Source organism: Oratosquilla oratoria, chromosome 12 (genome assembly GCF_046742065.1).
Source record: "Oratosquilla oratoria isolate Oo_2021 chromosome 12, ASM4674206v1, whole genome shotgun sequence".
Classification (NCBI taxonomy): Eukaryota; Metazoa; Arthropoda; class Malacostraca; order Stomatopoda; family Squillidae; genus Oratosquilla; species Oratosquilla oratoria.
Window position 1 is genome coordinate 8,317,800 of NC_134788.1, and position 22,018 is coordinate 8,339,817.

Here is a 22,018-nt window from a genome sequence, read left to right on the forward strand (position 1 = left end):
TCTCTTTCCTGTACTATATTAGTCTTGAATATAAACACATCAAGTTTGTGACACATGATCTTCCTTGTCTAAATCCAAACTGCCTCGGATTTAGTATATTGTTTTTTCTTTTTTCCAAATGCTTTACCCATCTGATTATGATCATTCTTTCACAAATTTTAGCAACCGTACTTGTAAGAGAGATCGGTCTATAGTTTGTAGGATCTTCTTTGTTTCCCCCCCTTATATATTGGTACTATATCTGCTTTGTTCCAATCTTCTTGAACTTTTCCTTCCTTCAATGAACTGCTTATTGGACTATGTATTTTGTCTGTTAGTTCATTCCTGCATTCTCTCAAAATCCAGTTTGCCATTTCATCTGGACCATGCAATTTTCTGACATCAAGATTACTCAAGTGATTCATTATTTCATTTCTTGTTATTTCTATCTCTTTCATAGGTGGGACTTTCCCCTCCCACTCGACATCTCTAAGTTGTATGTTCTCTCTCGTAAACACTGTTTTAAAATACATACATACACACATACATATACCAAGGCTTTTTCCCCCTTACAAGGGAGGTAGCCAAAAAGAAAAAGGCATAAAATCATTCCCACCCATTCCATCCCTGAATACACTCCACACCCCTCCACCCTCCCTCTTATCTTAGCACCTCCTGAATGACGGGTCATCCCTGCACCTTGTCCACTGCCCTGGGTCAGAAGCAGTGTCGCAAAACACAGCACATCCACAGCAAGGCCGCTTCATTAAATCGGCGACCCCCCTCTCCGTCCCCCCATTGCATAAAATGAGAGGACGGGGAGAAATCCCTTCGGGCTGCGTCAAATTTTGCTCACACATACTACCTCACCCCCCATCCACCCGCCCATTCCACCTCATGCTATCCTAACATCATCCATATACAACCATTCTCCATTCACCCCTGTCTTCTGTCCTCTCCCGTCCTTCCTCAACAGACATTCCCCTCTTCCCCAAAGCCCCCTTCACCCCATCCATCCACCTCATCCTAGGATGCCCCCTCATGTTCACTCCCTCCACATCTGCCTTCCACACCTCTTTTACTAGTCTTTCTTCACTCATTCTTTCCATGTGTCCAAACCATCCTAATATTCTTTCATCAACCCTATCTCCCAGCTCCCTTTCCACCCCCGTTCTCCTCCTCACCTCTTCATTTCTCACTCTATCTAGCCTAGTAACCCCCATCATACTTCTCAGACACCTCATCTCAAACACATTCAAACTCCTTCTCTCTTCTTCTCTTATGTTCCATGTTTCTGCCCCATACAGTGCTGTTGGCATAATCACTCCTTCATACAGTCTCCTCTTAGCATCCATTCCCAAATGTCTATTCCTCATTACACTCTTTAATCCACCAAGGCATTTACTCGCTTCTCTCAATCTACATTCTACCTCCACTTTCACTCCACCTTTCCCTGCCACATTTGCACCCAAGTATCTAAAACTATCCACTTCCTCCAGTCGCTCTCCCATAATGCTCACTTCCAGTCTACTGCCACTTTCACCCCTTGTACATCTCATCACCTTACTTTTACCCACATTTATCTTTAGCTTTCTTCTATCACATACTCTCCCAAACTCTGCCACCAGCTTCCTCAATCCCTCCTCCGATCCTGCCACAAGCGCAGTGTCGTCCGCAAACAACAACTGGCTCACCTCCCACTTTTCTCCATTTTCCTTAACCATCTCCAATCCCTTGCCCACTACCCTTGCATTTACCTCTCGCACCACCCCATCCATGTATAAGTTGAACAGCCAGGGTGACATAACGCATCCTTGACGAAGTCCCACCTTTACTTCAAACCACTCACTCTCTCCATTTCCAATCCTGACACAAGCTCTACTATTCTCATAAAAACTCTTGAGAGCTCCTAGAAGCTTTCCTCCTTTCCCGTATATCTTCATAACCTCCCACAGTGCTTTTCTGTCTATCCTATCATATGCCTTTTCCAGATCCATAAAAGCCCAAAAAACATCCTTCCCCTTTCCTATAGCTTTCTCACATATCTGTCTTACCACAAAGATCTGATCTACACAACCTCTACCTGTCCTAAATCCACACTGTTCCTCACCAATTACTCCTTCTGTTCCTCTCCTAATCCTCTCAATCAAGATCCTCCCATAAGCCTTCCCAACTACACTTAACAGGCTAATCCCTCTGAAACTACTACATTCACACTTGTCCCCTTTTCCCTTGTAAAGAGGAACTATACAGGCACTCCTCCAGTCCTCCGGCACTCTACCCTCTCTCCATCAAACATTAAATAACCTCACCAACCAGTCCACCATCACTGTACCTCCCTTTTTCAGACATTCCGCATGGCATCCATCCAGACCAGGTGCCTTACCTGCTTTCATCATCTTAACAACTGCCTTCACGTCATCCTTCCTTATTTCTCCTCCTAATCCTCTATGCACTCATTTAGATCTATCCAAAAGGCCTCCCTTTCTTCTACACTCTTCTCACTGCCAGGCCCATATGCACTTACAAAGACCCACATCTCCTTCCCCAGTTTCACCTTCATCCCCATTATCCTTGAAAAAACCTCCTTCCACTCCACTACCCGTTTACCTATCTCTTCACTTACTAGAATAGCCACCCCTTCCCTCCCTCGCCCTCTCTTCACTCCTGATAACCTCCCACTTATACTCCCAAACTTACACTCACCCTTCCCTTTCAACTTAGTTTCACTCAAAGCCAACACATCCATCTCTCTTCTCACAAACATACTACCTATCTCTTCCCTTTTACTCTCATCTGTACCACATCCACGCACATTAAAAGACCCAAACCTTAGGGTGCTGGTCCGAGGCTTTCCAGCCCCTCTTATGCCTTCTTTTCTTTTTTAAGGAATGTGCCCTGTGGGGCTACAAGGGGAAGGATGCCTAGTCCCAATACCCGTCCCTTTCTTCTCGCCTCTTACGATCCAAGTGGGATTGCTTGGTGGCAGTATTCTTTTCCCCCACCACGGGGAATTCCCCCATCACAGAAAAGGAATACTCAGAGAAATGGTACAGGACAGCAACAAGGGGTTGGAGGACAGCATAACGGAGGGACAGTCGTAGTATATATTAAAAAAAAAAAAAAAAAAAAAAATGTTTGTTCATAATTTCTGCCATTTCTATTTTCTCTGTGTATTCTATTTCTCCCTGTTATAGTTTCACTAATTCTTGTTTGTTTTTGAGTTTGCTGTTTACAAATCTATAAAATAGTTTTGGTTGATCTTTACATTTTTCTATGACATCTTTTTCTGCGCACTTGTACATATTCATTTATGTAACCAGTATATATTTTCCATTTTTCGTTTTTTTTTTCTTTCCTCCAATTTATCCAGGCTTTATCCCTTTTATCTTTTAACTTGCTACATCTTTTGTTGTACTAACATTCTATATATCCTTTTTCTTGTTTTTGTCTTGGAACATACTTTTCCATTCCTTATAAATTTTGGTCAAGGTTTTCCATTTCTATTCTACTGTTGTTACCTCTTTGTATATCCTTTCCCAGTCTGCTTTTTGAAAAAAATCTCATTTTACCAAAAAAGTTTTTTTTCCGTACATCATTCTTCCCTTTCTATATTGTTCACTTTTTCCCATGTCTGTTTCTTCTTTTAGTTCCAGTTCATCTAATATATAGTCACTTTTGCTTAGTGGTGTCATATATTCAATCTTGTCCACTATCTCAGGTTCTGATGTGATTATTAGGTCTAGTCTCGATGGCCCTTTCTCATTTCTATACCTAGTATTCTCTTGTATCTATTGTGTCATTGTATGTTCTATAATCATATCAAGTACATTTCCCCATAGGTCGCCTCCACTCCTCTCTGTCATCTCCTCCCAGCAGATTTCTTTACAATTAAAGTCACCCATTATAGATATTCTTCCTCCATCTTTCATTATCTTATTAAGTGTTATTCTTGTGTCTTCTAACATATTCTTGTGTTCTCTCTCTTCCTACAAAGCTGTTTTAGAGGCACATAATTTACCACAAATTTCCTGCTCTTCTTGTCCCTGTCCTCTATTTCCATCATAATCATCTCCACTCTATTCTTTCCATATGTAACATTCCTCACATTTATATCCAAAGTCAGGAACATAACTCCACCACCTTGTTTTACTTCTCTGTTTCTAATCCAATAAATGTATAAACCATGTCCTACACTGTTTGGTGGTAATATACCTTTCAATTTTTTCTCCACAATTCCCATTATGTCAGGTTCCTTCCCATCAGATAATCATTCAGTTAAATCAAGCCTGTTATTAATCCATCTATATTTGTGATGGCCACTTTTAATTTTCTGTTATCTTCATCCTGTTTTCTGTTTCCCTTCAGTTTTTCTCTCCTATGAACCATTTCTTCACATTCATATTTACTACTCTCCAATAGAATTTCTCTTTGCCTGACTTTGTTCTGTTCTCGTTTTTCCCATAGCTTCTTTTCTTTTTCTTTTCTCTTCCTCTCTTTCCATTTTATTCATCTCTCTTTTTATCCATACCTTTTTGTAATGATCACTTTCTGCTAGTTGTTCAGTTTTTGCTGTCGTTTGTGACCTGAATTTAACCTTAATTGGTCTGGTCTTGTCTATACTGTATTTCCCTACTCTATATATTACTTTATTTTCTTTCCCTATTTCCTGTTCACCATCTTGAAATATTTTTAATCCCTTGTTCACTCTTTCTTTCTAATCTCTTACTCTTTTAGTCCTATTTGGATTATGTTTCTCTTCCCTGTCCTAACATAATTATACATTTCTTTTTATCTGCTAAGTCTTTTACTATATTCTCCTCTCTCATCACTTTAAGAACTGTGTTCATAGTGTGTTCCCTCATCTGTTGTTTCACTATATCTCTAAATTCAATTTTGCTATTCTCCTGAACCCTTTTCCAACCCTTTACCTCTTTTGCTATGGACTCTTTATTCTCTTTATTATTCCTCTTTAATTTGTCATTCTCATGTCTTACTTCTTTTTACTGTCTTTTTTGTTCCTCTATTTCTTTATTTAGGTTTTGGTTCTCCTTCTTTAGTTCTTCCAATTTATCAACTCTTTGTGTAATCAGTACCAGTTGACTAAACCTAACCTCCCATGATTTGTTCATTTTTGTTAGCTTTTCCTCTAGACTTGCTAATTGGGGGAGGTCACATCCCTCATTAAATCCATATAAATAATTATCTCCACTTTCTATTGTGCTGCTCTTATCTATGTTCCTAATTTTTATGCCTTTACTGGTTTCTTTTACTTCACCTGTGTCATCTGCACATCTCTTGTTTACATTCCTTCTGACGTCTGGGGCCCGTTGTTGCCTTATGTTCTCAATAATCCTTCCCCTTCTCCTTTTTCTTCACCTTCCCACTTCACCATGAGCTTTCCCCTTCCCTACTAATACAACACAGGTACTTGCTCGTGGTTGAAATCCACGAAAATTGCCTTTCTTTCCGGCGTTCCAATCTTCGCCTTCAATTTGACGATCATGTGTGTGTGTGTGTGTGTGTGTATTTACCTAGTTGTATTTATCTAGTATTTTACGGAAAGGGGAGCTATGCTCGTGGTGTCCCGTCTTCATATCTCATTTTATCTAAACTATTTTTAAAATCATGTATTGTTTTTGCACACACCACTTTCTCATCTAACTTGTTCCAACTGTGAGGAAAGCTGTTCTTTTTCAGATCTCTTTTATAGCTGTCTTTTTTTATTTTCTTTCCCTGTCCTCTTGTATTTCTATCATCCCATTTTATCAGATTCTCTCTATCAGTAATTTCTACGCCTTTCATGATTCTGTAAATAGCTATCAAATCTCCTCTCTCTCTTCTTTGTTCTAGTGTCTGTAATTCAAGTTTTGCTAGTCTCTCCTCATATGATAGTTTTGAGAGTGTTGGTGCCAATTTTGTAATTGCTCTTTGTATTCTTTCAAGTTTTTTTATACATTTTTTTGTACTTGGTGACCATATCGTTGCTGCATATTCCAATCTTGGTCTTATCAGGGTGATCAGAATTTTCTTCACCATTTCTTCATCCAGGTATGTAAATGCAACTTTGTTCTTATTAAATTATAAGTTTCTCCAAAAATCTTATTTATATGTTTCTCAGGTGACATATTATTCATAACAATGACTCCCAGGTCCCTCTCATTTTCTACTTTTTTATTCCTTCTTCTCCCAATTTATATGATCCTGTTATTCTGTTTTTGCTTTTTCCAAATTCCATTATACTACACTTTTTTGTATTGAACTCCATCTCCCACTTCCTACCCCATTCCTGTACTTTATTTAGATCACTCTGTAGTGATTCACAATCTTCTTCCGTGTTCACTTTTTTCAACATTTTGCATCATCTGCAAAGAAGCTCATATAGCTTTCAATTCCTTCATCCATATCATTAATATATATAGCAAACATTATTGGGGCCAGAACTGTTCCTTGCGGAACACCGCTTATTACTTCATCCCATTTTGAGTGTTTGTCTCTTATCACTACTCTCATTTTTCTTTCTTGCAAAAAGTCTTTCATCCATTTAAGCAGTTTGCCCAGTATTCCTCCTTCAGTTTCTAATTTCTTAAGCAACTTCTTATGTGGTACTTTGTCAAAAGCCGTGTGTGTGTGTGTGTGTGTGTGTGTGTGTGTGTGTGTGTGTGTGTTTGGGGGGGGCGTGTATTTACCTAGTTGTATTTACCTAGTTGTATTTTACGGGAAGGGGAGCTATGCTCGTGGTGTCCCGTCTTCATATCTCATTTTATCTAAACTATTTTAAATTCATGTATTGTTTTTGCACACACCACTTTCTCATCTAACTTGTTCCAACTGTCTATTACTCTGTGAGGAAAGCTGTTCTTTTTCAGATCTCTTCTATAGCTGTCTTTTTTTTATTTTCTTTCCGTGTCCTCTTGTATTTCTATCATCCCATTTTATCAGATTCTCCCTATCAGTAATTCCTATGTCTTTCATGATTCTGTAAATAGCTATCGAATCTCCTCTCTCTCTTCTTTGCTCTAGTGTCTGTAATTCAAGTTTTGCTAGTCTCTCTTCATATGATAGTTTTGAGAGTGTTGGTGCCAATTTTGTAATTGCTCTTTGTATTCTTTCAAGTTTTTTTTATACATTTTTTTGTACTTGGTGACCATATCGTTGCTGCATATTCCAATCTTGGTCTTATCAGGGTGATTAGAATTTTCTTCACCATTTCTTCATCCAGGTATGTAAATGCAACTTTGTTCTTATTAAATTATAAGTTTCTCCAAAAATCTTATTTATATGTTTCTCAGGTGACATATTATTCATAACAATGACTCCCAGGTCCCTCTCATTTTCTACTTTTTTATTCCTTCTTCTCCCAATTTATATGATCCTGTTATTCTGTTTTTGCTTTTTCCAAATTCCATTATACTACACTTTTTTGTATTGAACTCCATCTCCCACTTCCTACTCCATTCCTGTACTTTATTTAGATCACTCTGTAGTGATTCACAATCTTCTTCCGTGTTCACTTTTTTGCATCATCTGCAAAGAAGCTCAAATAGCTTTCAATTCCTTCATCCATATCATTAATATATATAGCAAACATTATTGGGGCCAGAACTGTTCCTTGTGGAACACCGCTTATTACTTCATCCCATTTTGAGTGTTTGTCTCTTATCACTACTCTCATTTTTCTTTCTTGCAAAAAGTCTTCCATCCAATTAAGCAGTTTGCCCTGTATTCCTCCTTCAGTTTCTAATTTCTTAAGCAACTTCTTATGTGGTACTTTGTCAAAAGTAGGTCTAGAAATGCACAATCAGCCCATCCATTTCTTGCTTGTATTATATCTATTAGCCTTGAATAGAAACATATTAAATTGGTGACGCATGATTGTCCTTGTCTGAATCCAAATTGCCTTGGATTTAGCACGTTGTTTTTTTTTTCTAATATTTTACCCATCTACTTTTGACAATTCTTTCACAAATTTTTGCTATTGTACTTGTTAGAGAGACTGGTCTATAGTTGTTAGGGTCTTCTTTATTTCCCCCTTTATATATAGGTACTATATTTGCTTTTTTCAAATCTTCTGGAACTTTTCCTTCTTTCAAGGAACTGTTTATTATGCTATGTATTTTGTCTGCCAGTTCGTTCCTGCATTCTTTCAAAATCCAGTTTACTATTTCATCTGGTCCATGCGATTTTCTGACATCAAAATTACTCAAGTGTTTCAATATTTCATTCTTTGTTACTTCTATTTCTTTCATAGGGGGGACTTTCTCTTTCCATTCAATCTCTTCAGGTTGTATGTTCTCCCTTGTAAACACCGATTTAAAATGTTTGTTCATAATTTCCGCCATTTCAATTTCCTCTGTGTATTCAACTACTCCTGGTCTTAATTTCTCCAAATCTTGTTTGTTTTTCAATTTGTTGTTTACAAATCTGTAGAATAGTTTTGGTTGATCTTTACATTTTTCTATGACATCTTTTTCATATTTCCTCTTTTCCTCTCTGCACGTTTGTACATATTTATTTCTATAACAAGTATATATTTTCCATTTTTCAGGCCTTCTGTGTTTTTTCCATTTGGTCCAAGCTTTGTCTCTTTTGTCTTTTAACTCCCTACAACTTTTGTTTGTACCAGCATTTTACATATTCTTTTTCTTGTTTTTGTCTTGGGACATACTTTTCCACTCCTTTTTTTATAAATTTTTGTCAAAATATTCCATTTCTCTTCCACTGTTGTTTCTTCTTTGTATATTTCTTCCCAGTTTTCTTTTTGAAAGAATTCTCTTCTTTTATCAAAGTTTGTTTTTTCATACATCATTCTTCCTTTTCTATATTGTTCATTTCTTTTCATGTATTTTTTCTCAGTTCTAGTTCTATCAATATGTGGTCACTTTTATTTATTGGTGCCTGGTATTCTATCTTGTCCACTATTTCAGGTTCTGATGTGATTATTAGGTCTAGTCTCAATGGTTCTTCTTCATTTCTATACCTAGTGTTCTCTTGGATCCATTGTGTCATTGTATGGTCAATAATCATCTCAAGTAGAACATTTCCCCATGAGTCTTCTCCACCCTTTACGGTCATCTCTTCCCAGCAGATTTCTTTGTAATTAAAGTCGCCCATCATAACTATTCTTCCTCCATCTTCCATTATCTTGTTTAGTGTTATTCTTGTGTCTTCTAACATACTTTTATGTTCACTCTCTTCCCATGAGGCTGTTCCTGGGGGCACGTAGTTTATTACAAACTTTCTGCTCTTCTTATCTCTGTCTTCTATTTCTATCATAATCATCTCTACTCTGTTCTTTCCATATGTGACACACTTCACGTTTATATCCTTCTTAGTCAGGAACATAACTCCACTCCCTTGTTTTATCTCTCTGTTTCTAATCCAATAATTATATGTATTGTGTCCTATGCTGTTGGGTGGTAGTATACCTTTTAATTTTGTCTCAACATTTCCCATTATGTCCGGATCTTTTTCCTTCAGATACTCGTTCAGTTCATTTAGTCCTGTTATTAATCCATCTATATTTGTGTAGGATACTCTTAACTTTCTGTTATTTCCATAGTATCATCTGTTTCTTTTTTGTTTCTATTATGATCCATTTCTTCAATTTCATATTCACTACTCTCCAGTAGAATTCTTGTTTTTCTGACTCCGTTCTGGTCTCGTTTTTTTCTTTAGCTTCTTTCCTTTTCATTTTTTCTTCCTCTCTTTCCTCTTTATTCATTTCTCTTTTTATCCATACCTTTTTATATTGTTCACTTTCTGCTAACTTCCCTGTTTTTGCTAAGATAGTCTCTGCTGTTGTTTGTGATCTGAATTTAATCTTAATTGGTCTGGTCTTATCTGTACTATACTTTCCGAGTCCAAACTTCGCTTCAATTTGTTTCATGATTTCAGGTTCCTCTTCTTGAACTAATTCTAGTAATCTACTTACTTTTTCATTTTCCTCTTTGATTCTTGTGGTTCTGTCTGGGTTATGTTTCTCTTCCATTCCTAATATAATTATACATTTCTTTTTATCTGCTAAGTCTCTTACAATATTCTCCTTCTGTCTCATCACTTTGATAACTGAGTCTTCAGTTTGTTCTCTCATTTGCTGTTTAATTATATCAGTAAATGCAACTTTACTATTTTCCTGCATCTTCCTCCACCCCTGTGCCTCTTTTGCTGTTCCCTCTTTATTGTCTTTATTGTTCCTTTTTAATTCTTCATTCTCCTCTTTTACTTCTCTTAACTGTCTTTTTAGTTCTTCTATTTCATCAGTTAAGTTTTTGTTCGCCTTCTCTAGGTCTTCCAATCTTTCAACCCTTTCCGCAATTTTTGACATTTTACCGAACCTAACCTCCCAATGTTCGGTCATTTGTTCCGGTTTTTCCTCCAGTTTTGCCAGTCGGGGGAGGTTGGCATCCGCCGCCCCCTCATTAAATCCTTGGAAATTATTACCCTCACCTTCCATTGAACTGCTTTTATCTATGTTTCTAATCTTTACATTTTTTTGGTCCCATCATCAAAATCCAAATCATCGGTTCGGCGTTTGTTTACAAGCCGTCTGGCCTCTTGGACCAAGTCCTCCCCTTCCTCATTTCCTTCCATTTCCCTCAGTAATCTCTCCCCTTCTCCTTTTTCCTCACTTTCCCACTACACCACGAGCAATCCCCCCCGTAAATACAATAGGTACTTCCTTTCCGTTGAGATCCACGAGAATTTCACTCTTTCTCCAGAACGTTAATCCTCGCCGTCCATCTAACGTACGTGTGTGTGTGTGTGTGTGTGTGTGTGTGTGTGTGTGTGTGTGTGTGTGTGATTCACCATGGTCTTGGATCACGTGTTGAATCATGATCAACAGCTATTTTCCTCCCAGAAGAGAGCTCAGAGCTCGTATATGACTGATCTATGGGTAATGCAGTGACCTTACATACACACAGACCCTGAACTCCCCGCCCACAAGAATTGGGGTAACGACTAGCAGCACAGCGATACTGAAATTATTTCAGCCCTGGCAGGATATGAACTTGGGCCGCCATAGTGTCTTCTATGTATGTGTGCTTGTATAGCATTCTCATAGTTGTCGAACTTCTTTGTAGTATTCTCAGCTTTTCCAATAATAATTTTTCCTTTAAGAGGATGAGGGTAAATTAGGTTTCCATAATCTTCCCTTTATTTCAACATTTCGTCTTTAAGAAGACATTATTAGGATTAACCTTAATAATAGAGTACGAACAATGGATAGGTACACACTATAAGAAAAATGCAAATGATACAAGACAATAAATAAGAAATTTCTCATTTACTGTCGATGATAGGGAGGGAGACTGCCCCTGACCGACCAAGCACCTTCGTTAACACACAGCTAAACCAGTTGACATTTCCAGGCAGCAACTGAAGAGTTAATATGGTCGAAAAGGGAACCCTGGGCGGCCAGCCATGGCAGATGGTCTTGAGGGGCAACATGGAATGCTTGGAGTACTTGCACACCTCGGGCGAGTACAGCGACTTGGACATCATCTTTCCAGGCGGGGTTTGCATCAAGGTAAGTGTGGATACTCGCCTTGAACATCTTGCACTCCTTGACCAGGGTGGCTGGTGTTTTCAAGTGTGTTGCCCCCAAGGAAGGCTTTGGACATAATCTGTGACTCCCTCAGGCCCACAGGCTGATCCTGTCCATGAAGTCGCCCGTGTTCGGCGCCATGCTGATGGGACCCATGGCTACTACCGGTAAGCAGCTCAACCTTCCAGAGGATCCCCATGAGGCCTTCCAGAAGCTTCTGGATCACACGTACTTAGACCGGATGGACCTGGAGTCTGTTGAAGAGGCTCTCGAGGTGTACACCCTGGCCCACAAGTACCTGATGGAACCTGCAGGGAAAACTTGTCTGCAGGTATGGGGGATCCATTTGCCCAGGTAGTTATCCTGTCTGATCTTCCTCAAATTATCTGAGCGATTTATCTACAACAAGTTTCATCTTGTTGAATTACTACATTCATCTGTGTATGTGAAATGATGCTGTTGATGTGTGGAAAGAGCTTGAGCCCATCCACCCAAGCCCATAGCCACGGAGGGGTTATGTAGGGGCTTAACCCCCCTCACACACACAAAATCAGTAGCCCCCCAGTACTCTCAACCTCATATATTTGTATTTTTCAGTCTTTTTTTGTATATATTGATTGTCAGAACAAAACTGCAAGTTGCTTTGTAGTTTGGTGCAAAGCAATGGGTTTTGAGAATATTTTTGCCACAAAAATATGTCCTTAATCTATTATCTTGCAACCTGGTGCAACTTACACATGCTTCTTGTATGTATATATATACAGTATATACATATATATATATATATTTTTAGAAGCTCCGCCATGGGATACGAACCCTGACCCGTGCGTCGAAAATCACGAGGCCAAGACGTTAGCGACCATGCTACATGGTGATGGTTCAAAAGGACTGTACTAGTCCCCGACCACGCTTCACGTAACATTGGAAGATCTAATCTCACTTTCATCTAATCCCGTATTAGGCGAGCCTTCCGACAATTTTCGACGCACGGGTCAGGGTTCGTATCCCATGGCGGAGCTTCTAAAAATGTTCAATCTGTCTTAAGAAACATATATATATATATATATATATATATATATATATATATATATATATATGTGTGTGTGTGTGTGTGTGTGTGTGTGTGTGTGTGTGTGTGTGTGTGTGTGTGTGTGTGTAAAATATATATAGAAAGAAAAGGAGTACAAAAAGAAGCTGAGAGAGAAGTGGGAGGGAGTGAAGGATAGAGTAGAACTAGGAGTGGAAGAGGAATGGGAATGGTTCAAGGAGGGAGTCACAAAGTGTGCAAAGATGTGTGACACAAGTGGTGGGATGAAGAAACAAAGAAGGTTGTAGATGAGAAGAATCAAGCATTCACAGATTGATTACATAATAGAATGAGAGAATCAAATGAGAGATGTAAAGAGAAGAGAAGTATAAGATAAAGGAGGCAAAGAGGAGAGCAGATGTGAAACAGGGTAAGAGTATGACACAAAATTTTGAAAGTAATAAAAAGATGTTATTGAAAGAAAGTAAGAGAGAAATAGGAAGTGAGTCAATCAAAGAAGAAAAGGTGAAAGGTGCAGATGGAGAGATGATAATGGAAGAAATGGCAGTAAGATGATGGGCAGAGTTGCTAAAAGTGAAGGAGGATAGGGAGGGAAAGGTAGTTGCAGTGGGAAGCGCTAAAGAAATGAGTGATGAGTGAGGTAAATGGAGGAGAAATAAGGAAGGATGAGGTGAAGGCAGTTGCTAAAATGATGAGAGCCGAAGAGGCACCTGGGTTGGATGGATGTCTTGAGGAATGTCTAAAAAAAGGGAGGTACACTGATGATGGACTGGCTGGTGAGGTTATTTAATGATTGCATAAAAGAGGTTAGAGTGCCAGAGGACTGGAGGAGTGTCTGTATAGTTCCACTTTACAAGGGAAAAGGGGACAAGTGTGAATGTAGTATTTTCAGAGGGATCAGTTTGTTGAGTGTAGTTGGGAAGGCATAGGTAGGGTTTTGATTGAGAGGATTAGGAGAGGAACAGAGGTAATAATTGGTGAGGAACACAGTGTGGGTTTAGGACAGGTAGGAGTTGCATGAACCAGATTTTTTTGGTAAGGTACATATGTGAGAAAGCTTTGGGAAAATGTAAGGATTTTTTTTGTGCCTATGTGGATTTGGGAAATGCTTATGACAGAGTAGACAGAAAGGTACTGTGGGAGGTTTTGCAGATACATTGGATTGAGGAAAAGCTGTTAGGAGCAATCAAGAGTTTTTACGAGAGTATTAGAATCTGTGTTAAAATGAGAAATTGAGAGAGCAAGTGGTTTGAGGTAAAGGTGGGACTTTGCCAGGGATATGTTATGTTACCTTGGCTGTTCAAATTATAAATGGATGTGGTAGTCCAAGAGGTAAACACAAAGGTAATGGGCCAAGAATTAGAGATGGTCAAAGAAAATGGGGAAAAGTGGGAGATAAGCCAGTTGTTGTTTGCTGATGACACTGCACTTGTAGCAGAATCAGTGGAGGGTTTAAGGAAATTAGTGACAGAGTTTGGGAAGGTGTGTGAAAGAAGGAAGTTGAAGATAGATCTGAGTTAATGTAAGATGATGAGATGTAGAAGGGGAGAAAGTGGCAACAAATTGAAAGTGAGTATTAAGGGAGATAGACTGGAGGAAATGGATAGTTTTAGATATTTTGGTGTGAATGTGGCAGGAAAGGGAGGATTGCAGGTGAAAGTAGACTAAAGAGTGAGAGAAGCAAGGAAATGCCTTGGGGGACTGAGAAGTATGATGAGAAATAGACATTTGGGAATGGATGCGAAGACAAGATTGTATGAAGGGGTGATTGTGCCAATAGCACTGTATGGGGCAGAAACATGGAACATAAGAGGGGAAGAGAAGAGGAGTTTGAATGCGTTTGAGATGTGGTGCCTGAGAAGTATGATGGGGGTTGCTAGGCTGGATAGAGTGAGAAATGAGGAGGTGAGGAGGAGAACAGGGGTAGAAAGGGAGTTGGGGGATAGAGTTGATGAAAGAGTATTGGGATGGTTTGGACACATGGAAAGAATGAGTTAAGAAAGACTAGTAAAAGAGTTATGGAAGGCAGAGGTGGAAGGAGTAAACATGAGGGAGTGACCCAAGATGAGATGGATGGTTAGGATAATAGGGGCATTGAGAAAGAGAGGAATGTCTGTTGAGGAAGGATGAGAGAGGACAGAAGATAGGGGTGAATGGGGAATGGTTGTGTATTGATGATACTGTGATGCATGAGGGGGAGTGGGTGGGGGGGCAAGGGAGCATGTGTGAAAAATAAATTGATGCAGCCTAAAGGGATTTCTCCCCATCTCCATTTCTGCATGAGGGGACAGAGAGGGGAGGTCACTAATTTAATGAAGTGTCCTTGCTGTGGATGTGCTGTATCTTGCAACACTGCTTCTGACCCAGGGCAGTGGACAGGATGCAGGGATGACCCATCATCCAGAAGGTGCCAAGATAAGAGGGAGGGTGGAGGGGGGAGTCGAATATATAGGAAATGGAATGGGTGGGAGTGGTCTCTATGCCTTTTTCTTTTTGGCTACCCCCTGTGTAGGAGGAAAAAAGCTTTTGGTATATGTATGTATATATATATATATATATGTATATATATATATGTACAGTATATATATATGTATATATATATGTATATATATATATATGTATATATATGTATATATATATATAACAGGTGAAAAATGTAATCACACATTTGTCAATCACATGAAAACCACTGTTGGAGTAATAAATACTGGAGACAGGGAATCTATATATTTCGATTGCGAACTGCAATCGTCTTCAGTAAGTACAAAAATGGAATAGTGAGTGGTACTTATGTAGCACGCACTATTCCATTTTTGTATCTACTGAAGAGGATTGCAGTTTGCAATCGAAATATATAGATTCCCTGTCTCCAGTCTTTTTTATTCCAATAGTGGTTTTCATGGCATACATATGTATATATATATATATATATATATATACATATTATATATATATATATATATATATATATATATATATATATATACACAATGATGAGTCCTTATACGGTAATTCTTTATTCGGTAAATTCACAGTTACAGTATTTGGTAATTACTACCCCCAATTCTATTTACGGTAAGAAATATTCACAGATACGGTATCCGCTCGTGTTTTGTTTACACTGCACCATAGCGCCACCATGCCGTGCGGCCACCACAACAATCAGTCTCTTCCCGCGTTTCCCTTTGAACACAAATTAAATCCTTACAATGTGTTTTTTGTGGACATTATTATCACGACCCACAGTGATGCACCCATAATGGCCACAAAACGTTCTGCAGACACTGCTGGAGTTGAAAAGACAAAACGAAAGAGGAGTAGGCTGACATTAGAGGTAAAATTAGATATTTTGAAGAGGAAAGAGCATGGAGAAGGTACGTCTGCCATAAGTCGAAACTTGGGCCTAGCCCAGTGGACAGTCTGGACAGTGTTGAAGAATCGTGACGCTATAAAAAAAAATCTGGGGAGAATGCAACGCATCTGCAGAGTAAAATGCTAACAAAACACTGTGAGCCAATAATGGATAAGATGGAAAGATGGCTCAAATTCTGGATCGACGACCAGAATTGTCAAAATATGGCTCTGTCTTTGAATTTAATCTGTCAGAAAGCATTGTCCATTATTGAAAGACTGAAGGTAGAAATGGGAGTGGAAGACTTTGAATTTAAAGCAAGCAAAGGGTGGTTTGATAAATTCAGGCGATGTTCAGCTCTCCATAATATCCAGGTCACAGGTGAGGCTGCTAGTGCCGACAAAAAGGCTGCAGACAAATTCAAGCCGGAATTAGAAAAGTGCATTGAAGAGAAAGGGTACAGCAGGAAACAAGTTATAGATTATGATGAAACAGGACTTTACTGGAAGAGGATGGCCAGTAAGACCTATATTGACAAGGAAGAAAAAAGTGCAGAGGGGTTTAAAGCCTCCAACAGGGTTCCCACAGAAAACTGAAAACTAAATTCCAGGACTTTTCCAGGATATTCCAGGATAAAAATCATCAAATTTCCAGGACTTTGAGCGGAATATCTGAAACAATTTTCAAATACAAACTGATCTTTCTGGCCTCCTCCACCCCTTACAGCCAGCCGATTCCACCCACTTTATTACACTATGCAGTCTTCCTCTGTTAGATTACAATATATATATATATATATATATATATATATATATATATATATACATATATATATATATATATATCAGAGTATCAGGTATAATTCATTCTTTGCTTTTTCTTGAAAATAGTCACTCCATTGATTTCAGTTTCTGCTTGAGGTCTTGTAGTTTCTTTTCCAGTTTGAGATTTTCATCCGCCTTCTCAGAGACTTTCAGTCTGAAAGCATTGGACTTAGCCAGGAAAGTGAAGTCATGCTCTGTTTCTGCCTTTTTTGCCAGCTGGTCTGCTTCCTTGGTCATTGACTCCATACCATCTTTCAAGAGCTTCCTCTTTTTCTCTGCTGACTGGATATCCTCTTGTAGTGCCTTTCTCTTTGAGGATTTCTCATTATCTGTCTGTGACTTTTTCTGATCCGCGAGGTACTGTTGGTATCTCATCCTCGATGCCCTGACATGCCTTTTCAGTCTGGGAGTGAAGGGTAACTCAGTGAAGTGCTGGCCCGTGGCTTGGATATTGTCATAGACTGTACGAAGAGTTACAATAGTCTTCTCCTGCATGTTCTGAACCAGGAGGTCCTTGTTCACAGAGTAACCCCTTTCTACTGATGCCTGACCATGGGAGACTGTGAGAAGCATCTTGAAAACAGACCAGAGCTTGCTGTACTTGTGGTCTTTAAAGTACTGGCCCAGAAATATGTCCAGCCTCTCACTATCTGGAGTGAAGTTCTTGAAATCTGCTGCATGTTCCTGCTTCATCTCACTGCCAAACGCCTTGTACTGAGCTCATCGCACTCTTCCCCGGACAGCCTGTTGGCATTCAGAAGCATCTGGAGGATTTTCTGGAACTTCGTCGCCGCATCTGTAGAAGGAGCAACTAGTTTATCTGGAGCCAGTGCAGAGAGATATCGAACCAGGGACAGTTTCAAGGGACTCTTGTCCAACATCTTGGATGTGAGCTCTGATAGCAGTGTCACACACTCATTCTTGAATGCCAGGACCTTCAAATCACTGACCAGTTTCTTCTCAGCAGCTTTCTTCACAGACTCTCGAGCAGCAAATCCCAGATCTACAAGTTTTGGCAGCATCTGGTTCTTCTGGTCCTTGGGGTCCAGGTTGGCCAGTTTCTGCATGGTGTCTGCTTTGTCCAGAACTTCTTGTTTGATGAAAAGTCCCATTATCGCAACAACCACTTCCTTTAGCTTCTGTCCCAAGAACGGTGCCATGGGTGCATCTGTTTGAAACCTCTGAAGGAATGGCTGGAGTTGTTTAGCTACAGAGATGAAGAATTGTTGCTTTGCGACGGAGAGTGGGTCCTCACAGGCAGCTTTCACTGATGCAAATGAGGCAGTGCTAGGGGCCCTCTTGGGGTCTTTGAAGGATGCCACAAATTTCTCCACGTTGGGCCACATCTGCAATGCACGCTCTGCAACCTTTGCATCCTCAACCCATCTGTGCTGGCAAAATTGCAATGGGTACAGCTTGCTCCCTGTGATAGTGGTGAAATCCTCTCTTCTTGCGGGGGTATCATGGAAGAACTGCCACAGAGACCTTAGCAGGTTTCCAATCTTCCATCCAGTCTCGTTGGCCCCTTTCTGCAAGCTTCCGTGGACAGTGTGGAGTCCACAGCTTCCGATGTTCAGAAGTTCTGGGAGATCCTGTGTTTTGCGCTCCTGTTGCAGGTCATTGAAAAATTTCCAATTGACGTTAGGTCCATCCATTGACACCTGAAGCATACGCTTGGGATCTAGTTGTTGTGTCCTATCCTTGAAGTTGTTGAGTAGGTCGCTTGCTCGAGCATGCCCCAAGAACTGTGACCCAAAGTACCTTACACTGACCTGACCAGAATCATTGTTCCAGTAACGGACTATGAAGTCCATTTGTTCATTCTGTGAAACAGGGTTCATGCACTCATCAAAGGATATGGTATAGCACTCCGCACTTCTTTCTCCACTAGCAGATCATGGAAATATGGAGACAGGCCAAAACAAACTAGATAAGCACACTTTGTAGCACCACATGAGAAAGTTTTAGCAATTTGGCTGTCCGGAAACATTCTTGGGAACAACATGCCCACATCAGATGATGAATTGAATGAGTAGTTGCTCATAACAAGCTTCAGAGCCCAGAGAACCTCTGCATGGAGGGCAGCATCTGACACAACAGCTGCAACCTCTGATCTTTGTGGAGCTGTACTTGTACTAGCAACTGGTGCACTGGAGGTGACATTGGCTGCAGCATCATCTGCCTTTTCGTCTTGCTTCTTTCCAAAGAAGTTGCGGATTGCTGATGGGTTTTGCCTTGACTGGCTGATTCTGTTATGCAAGTTGCTTTTCATGTGACTTCTCAGAGCGGAAACTCCCATGCTTGCTATGTCAAAACGCTTCTTGCAAAGTTTGCAGTATGCTTTGGTGTCATCCTTGGGGTCTTCCTTGACCCATGCTGAAAACAGTGGATCCTCCACCCAGAGTGGATTGAGGTGACATTTCTTGGATGCCATACTACTGCAAAAAGAAATTAATGTTAAAACCCAGACATGCATCTTCAACGCTATAAAAGGCGAGACATAATTGCTTGTCAACTTCATTACTATATCTGCCTCCTATGTATACATAACTACAAATAATTTATAATTCCCATAAAAAAGCTTATTGCAATTTCAGTTCAACATACAAATTTCTAATTCTCACTTGAGAATGAAAACTTTGCCAATCATGTCCCTTTTGCTTCTTTCCTTTTTTATTTAAATCGCTCACCTCAGAAAAAGCCTGAAAAGTTCAGGCAAGCTAGAAATCAATGATGTCTCGCCTGATGTATTTGTACAACCACCACAGACAGTACAAAGACTAGAAACTGGAAGGATGCCATAGCCATGTGATAGGTGCAGACACTGCACACTGTAGAATATTGAGCACAACCAACATCCATGCAACACTGAATTCAAGGACTTTCAATCAGGAAAGCAATGGAAGCAGCATATATTGATAAGGAAGAATGTATAAATAATAGAAAAGGGTTTATCAGTTGGTCTAAAATAGGGGCGGAATTAGCAGTACACGACTGGCCAAAGGAAAATGAGGAGGCGGAACATAGAGCGGATCAATCGTCCGCGGATCAATCGTCAGCGGACCAACCATCCACGGATCAATCGTCAGCGGCCCGGTCGTCCACCAGGCCATTAACTAGGAGACGTCCTCCGGACGATAATCTTGTAACCCCCTTGTACTACTTAGTCTCTTTGAAGAAGGTGTAAATAGCCGAAACGTTAGAGAAATAAACTCATCTCTGACTTGTGTGTTTCTTTACCACCCTCCTATCTTCATATATATATATATATATATATATATATATATATATATATATATATATATATATATACATACAGGTATATATATATATATATATATGATACATGGGTACGAATGTGTCGGGAAAGGGAGGAATGGAGATGTAGGTAGATTGTAGATTGAGAAAACACGTAAATGCCTTGGATGATTAAGAAGTGATATGAGAAATAGACATTTGGGAATGGATGCTATGAGAAGTTTGTGCGAAGGAGTGATTTTGCTGACACTCTACGGGGCAGAAACATGGAACTTAATAGAGGAAGAGTTTAAATGTGTGAGATGAAATGCCTGAGAAGTATGATAAGAGGTTACTAGGCTGGATAGAGTGAGAAACAAGGAGGTGAGTAGGAGAATGGGAGTAGAAAGGGAGTTGGGAGCTAGGGTTGATGAAAAAGTATTGGGATGGTTTGGACACGTGGAAACAGCGAAGAAAGATTAGAAAAAGAGGTGTGGAAGGCAGAGGTAGAAGGAGTGAACATGAGGGGGAAACCAAGGGTAAGATGGATGGATGGGCTAAAAGAGGCATTGGAGAAGGGGGGAGTGTCTGTTGAAGCAGGGTGGGGGAAGGCAGAAGATAGGGGTGAGTGGAGACTGGTTGTATGGATGATGGTGTGGTGCATGGAAGAGGTTGGAGGTGGTTAGGGAGTGGTTATATGTGAATGATATTTTGAAACAGGCCCAAAGGGCTTTCTCCCCATCTTCTCTTTTTCTGCAGGAGGGAATGGAAAGGGGGTGAAGAAAAGAGCCAAGAAAAGAGGAAGGGAAGGAGGGGTGAATAAGAGTGAAGTGGGTGGGGATGAAATGAATGGGTGTGGAATTATGCCTTTGACTTTGGCTACCTCCCTTGGAAAATAAAAATGCCCTTAGTATATATGTATATACATATATATATATATGTATATAGTTACGACTACAGGCTCGTCGTAGTGAAGATTTCATTCAGACGCACATGCGCACACGTGCGTATGTGTAACTTGGTATATGCCGGCCGTTCCCACGATAGGCTTGGTGGACTCTCGGCATCCAACGTCGGTAATCGACGTTAGGAGACTGTTAAAGTGATGAATTATATATTTATGATGTATTCCATTCTTTTTGTGTTCTGTCAAACATATTCTATACATTGCATATAGATTTATGTATGTATATTGTCTTGTGGATCTCTCTTGTCAATCTTACGAATTGATTTACGTAAGATAAGAGAAAGTACATATTCTTTTAGTCTTCGGACGCCGGTGAGAAAGATCTGTGCCTACGTGAGGTAAATCGACGTCTAGAGACTCTTAAAGTGATGAATTCTATTCATCGGACGTATTTCGTTCTTTTTTGTGCTTTGACAAACTATTCCATACTTTGCATATAGATTTATGTATGTATATTATTTTGTGGATCTATCTTGTCAATCTTAGGAATTGATTTACGTAAGATTAAGATAAATTGCACATTACCGTTGTATTCGGACGCCGAAACACCGGCGTGAGAACGTGCATAGCTTACGCGCGCTCTGGAAATAATCATGTGAACCAATATTTTGGCAACTGCGTCCCTAACTTACATTTACGTACGTATAGATATTCATATAAAAACTATTAAGTTTCTGCTTATCTAAGATTGACAAGGTAACTTTATCAAATATTATTTTCTATTCATTGATGTAAAGAATATCCGTGTATGTACTAGGAAGTATTCCTAAACACTCTTGTTAATCATCGCGTCTAGCGACACTTGGCATCGTTCCGGATCTTACGGAGAAGAGTCTATATATATCATTGCTTGTAACGGGGCACACGCGTGGGAGCAACAGTGGCGCATTAAGACCAACGCGTCGAAATGCAATGCTGTACACTTCCGCTGCAAACGAACCAACAGAACAATCACAAACACTCCTCTTAAAATAAACAACACAAACATCCCAGCGAAGGACCATACCCGTGTGCTGGGTAGCACACTTGATAGTGGCCTTACCTGGACCCCACACTTCCGCAA

The 22,018-nt window shown here is 39.8% G+C and overlaps 1 protein-coding gene across 1 annotated transcript in view; it reads left to right on the plus strand.

Moving 5' to 3' along the window:
• Window positions 1–22,018, plus strand: part of LOC143030538 (BTB/POZ domain-containing protein 6-like) — a 56,867-nt gene that overhangs the window by 25,382 nt on the left and 9,467 nt on the right. The window contains exons 2-3 of the mRNA XM_076193685.1: window positions 11,352–11,509; window positions 11,622–11,858. Coding sequence (XP_076049800.1) covers window positions 11,372–11,509; window positions 11,622–11,858 — 375 coding nt within the window. The 5' untranslated portion in view covers window positions 11,352–11,371. The remainder of the gene's footprint in view (window positions 1–11,351; window positions 11,510–11,621; window positions 11,859–22,018) is intronic.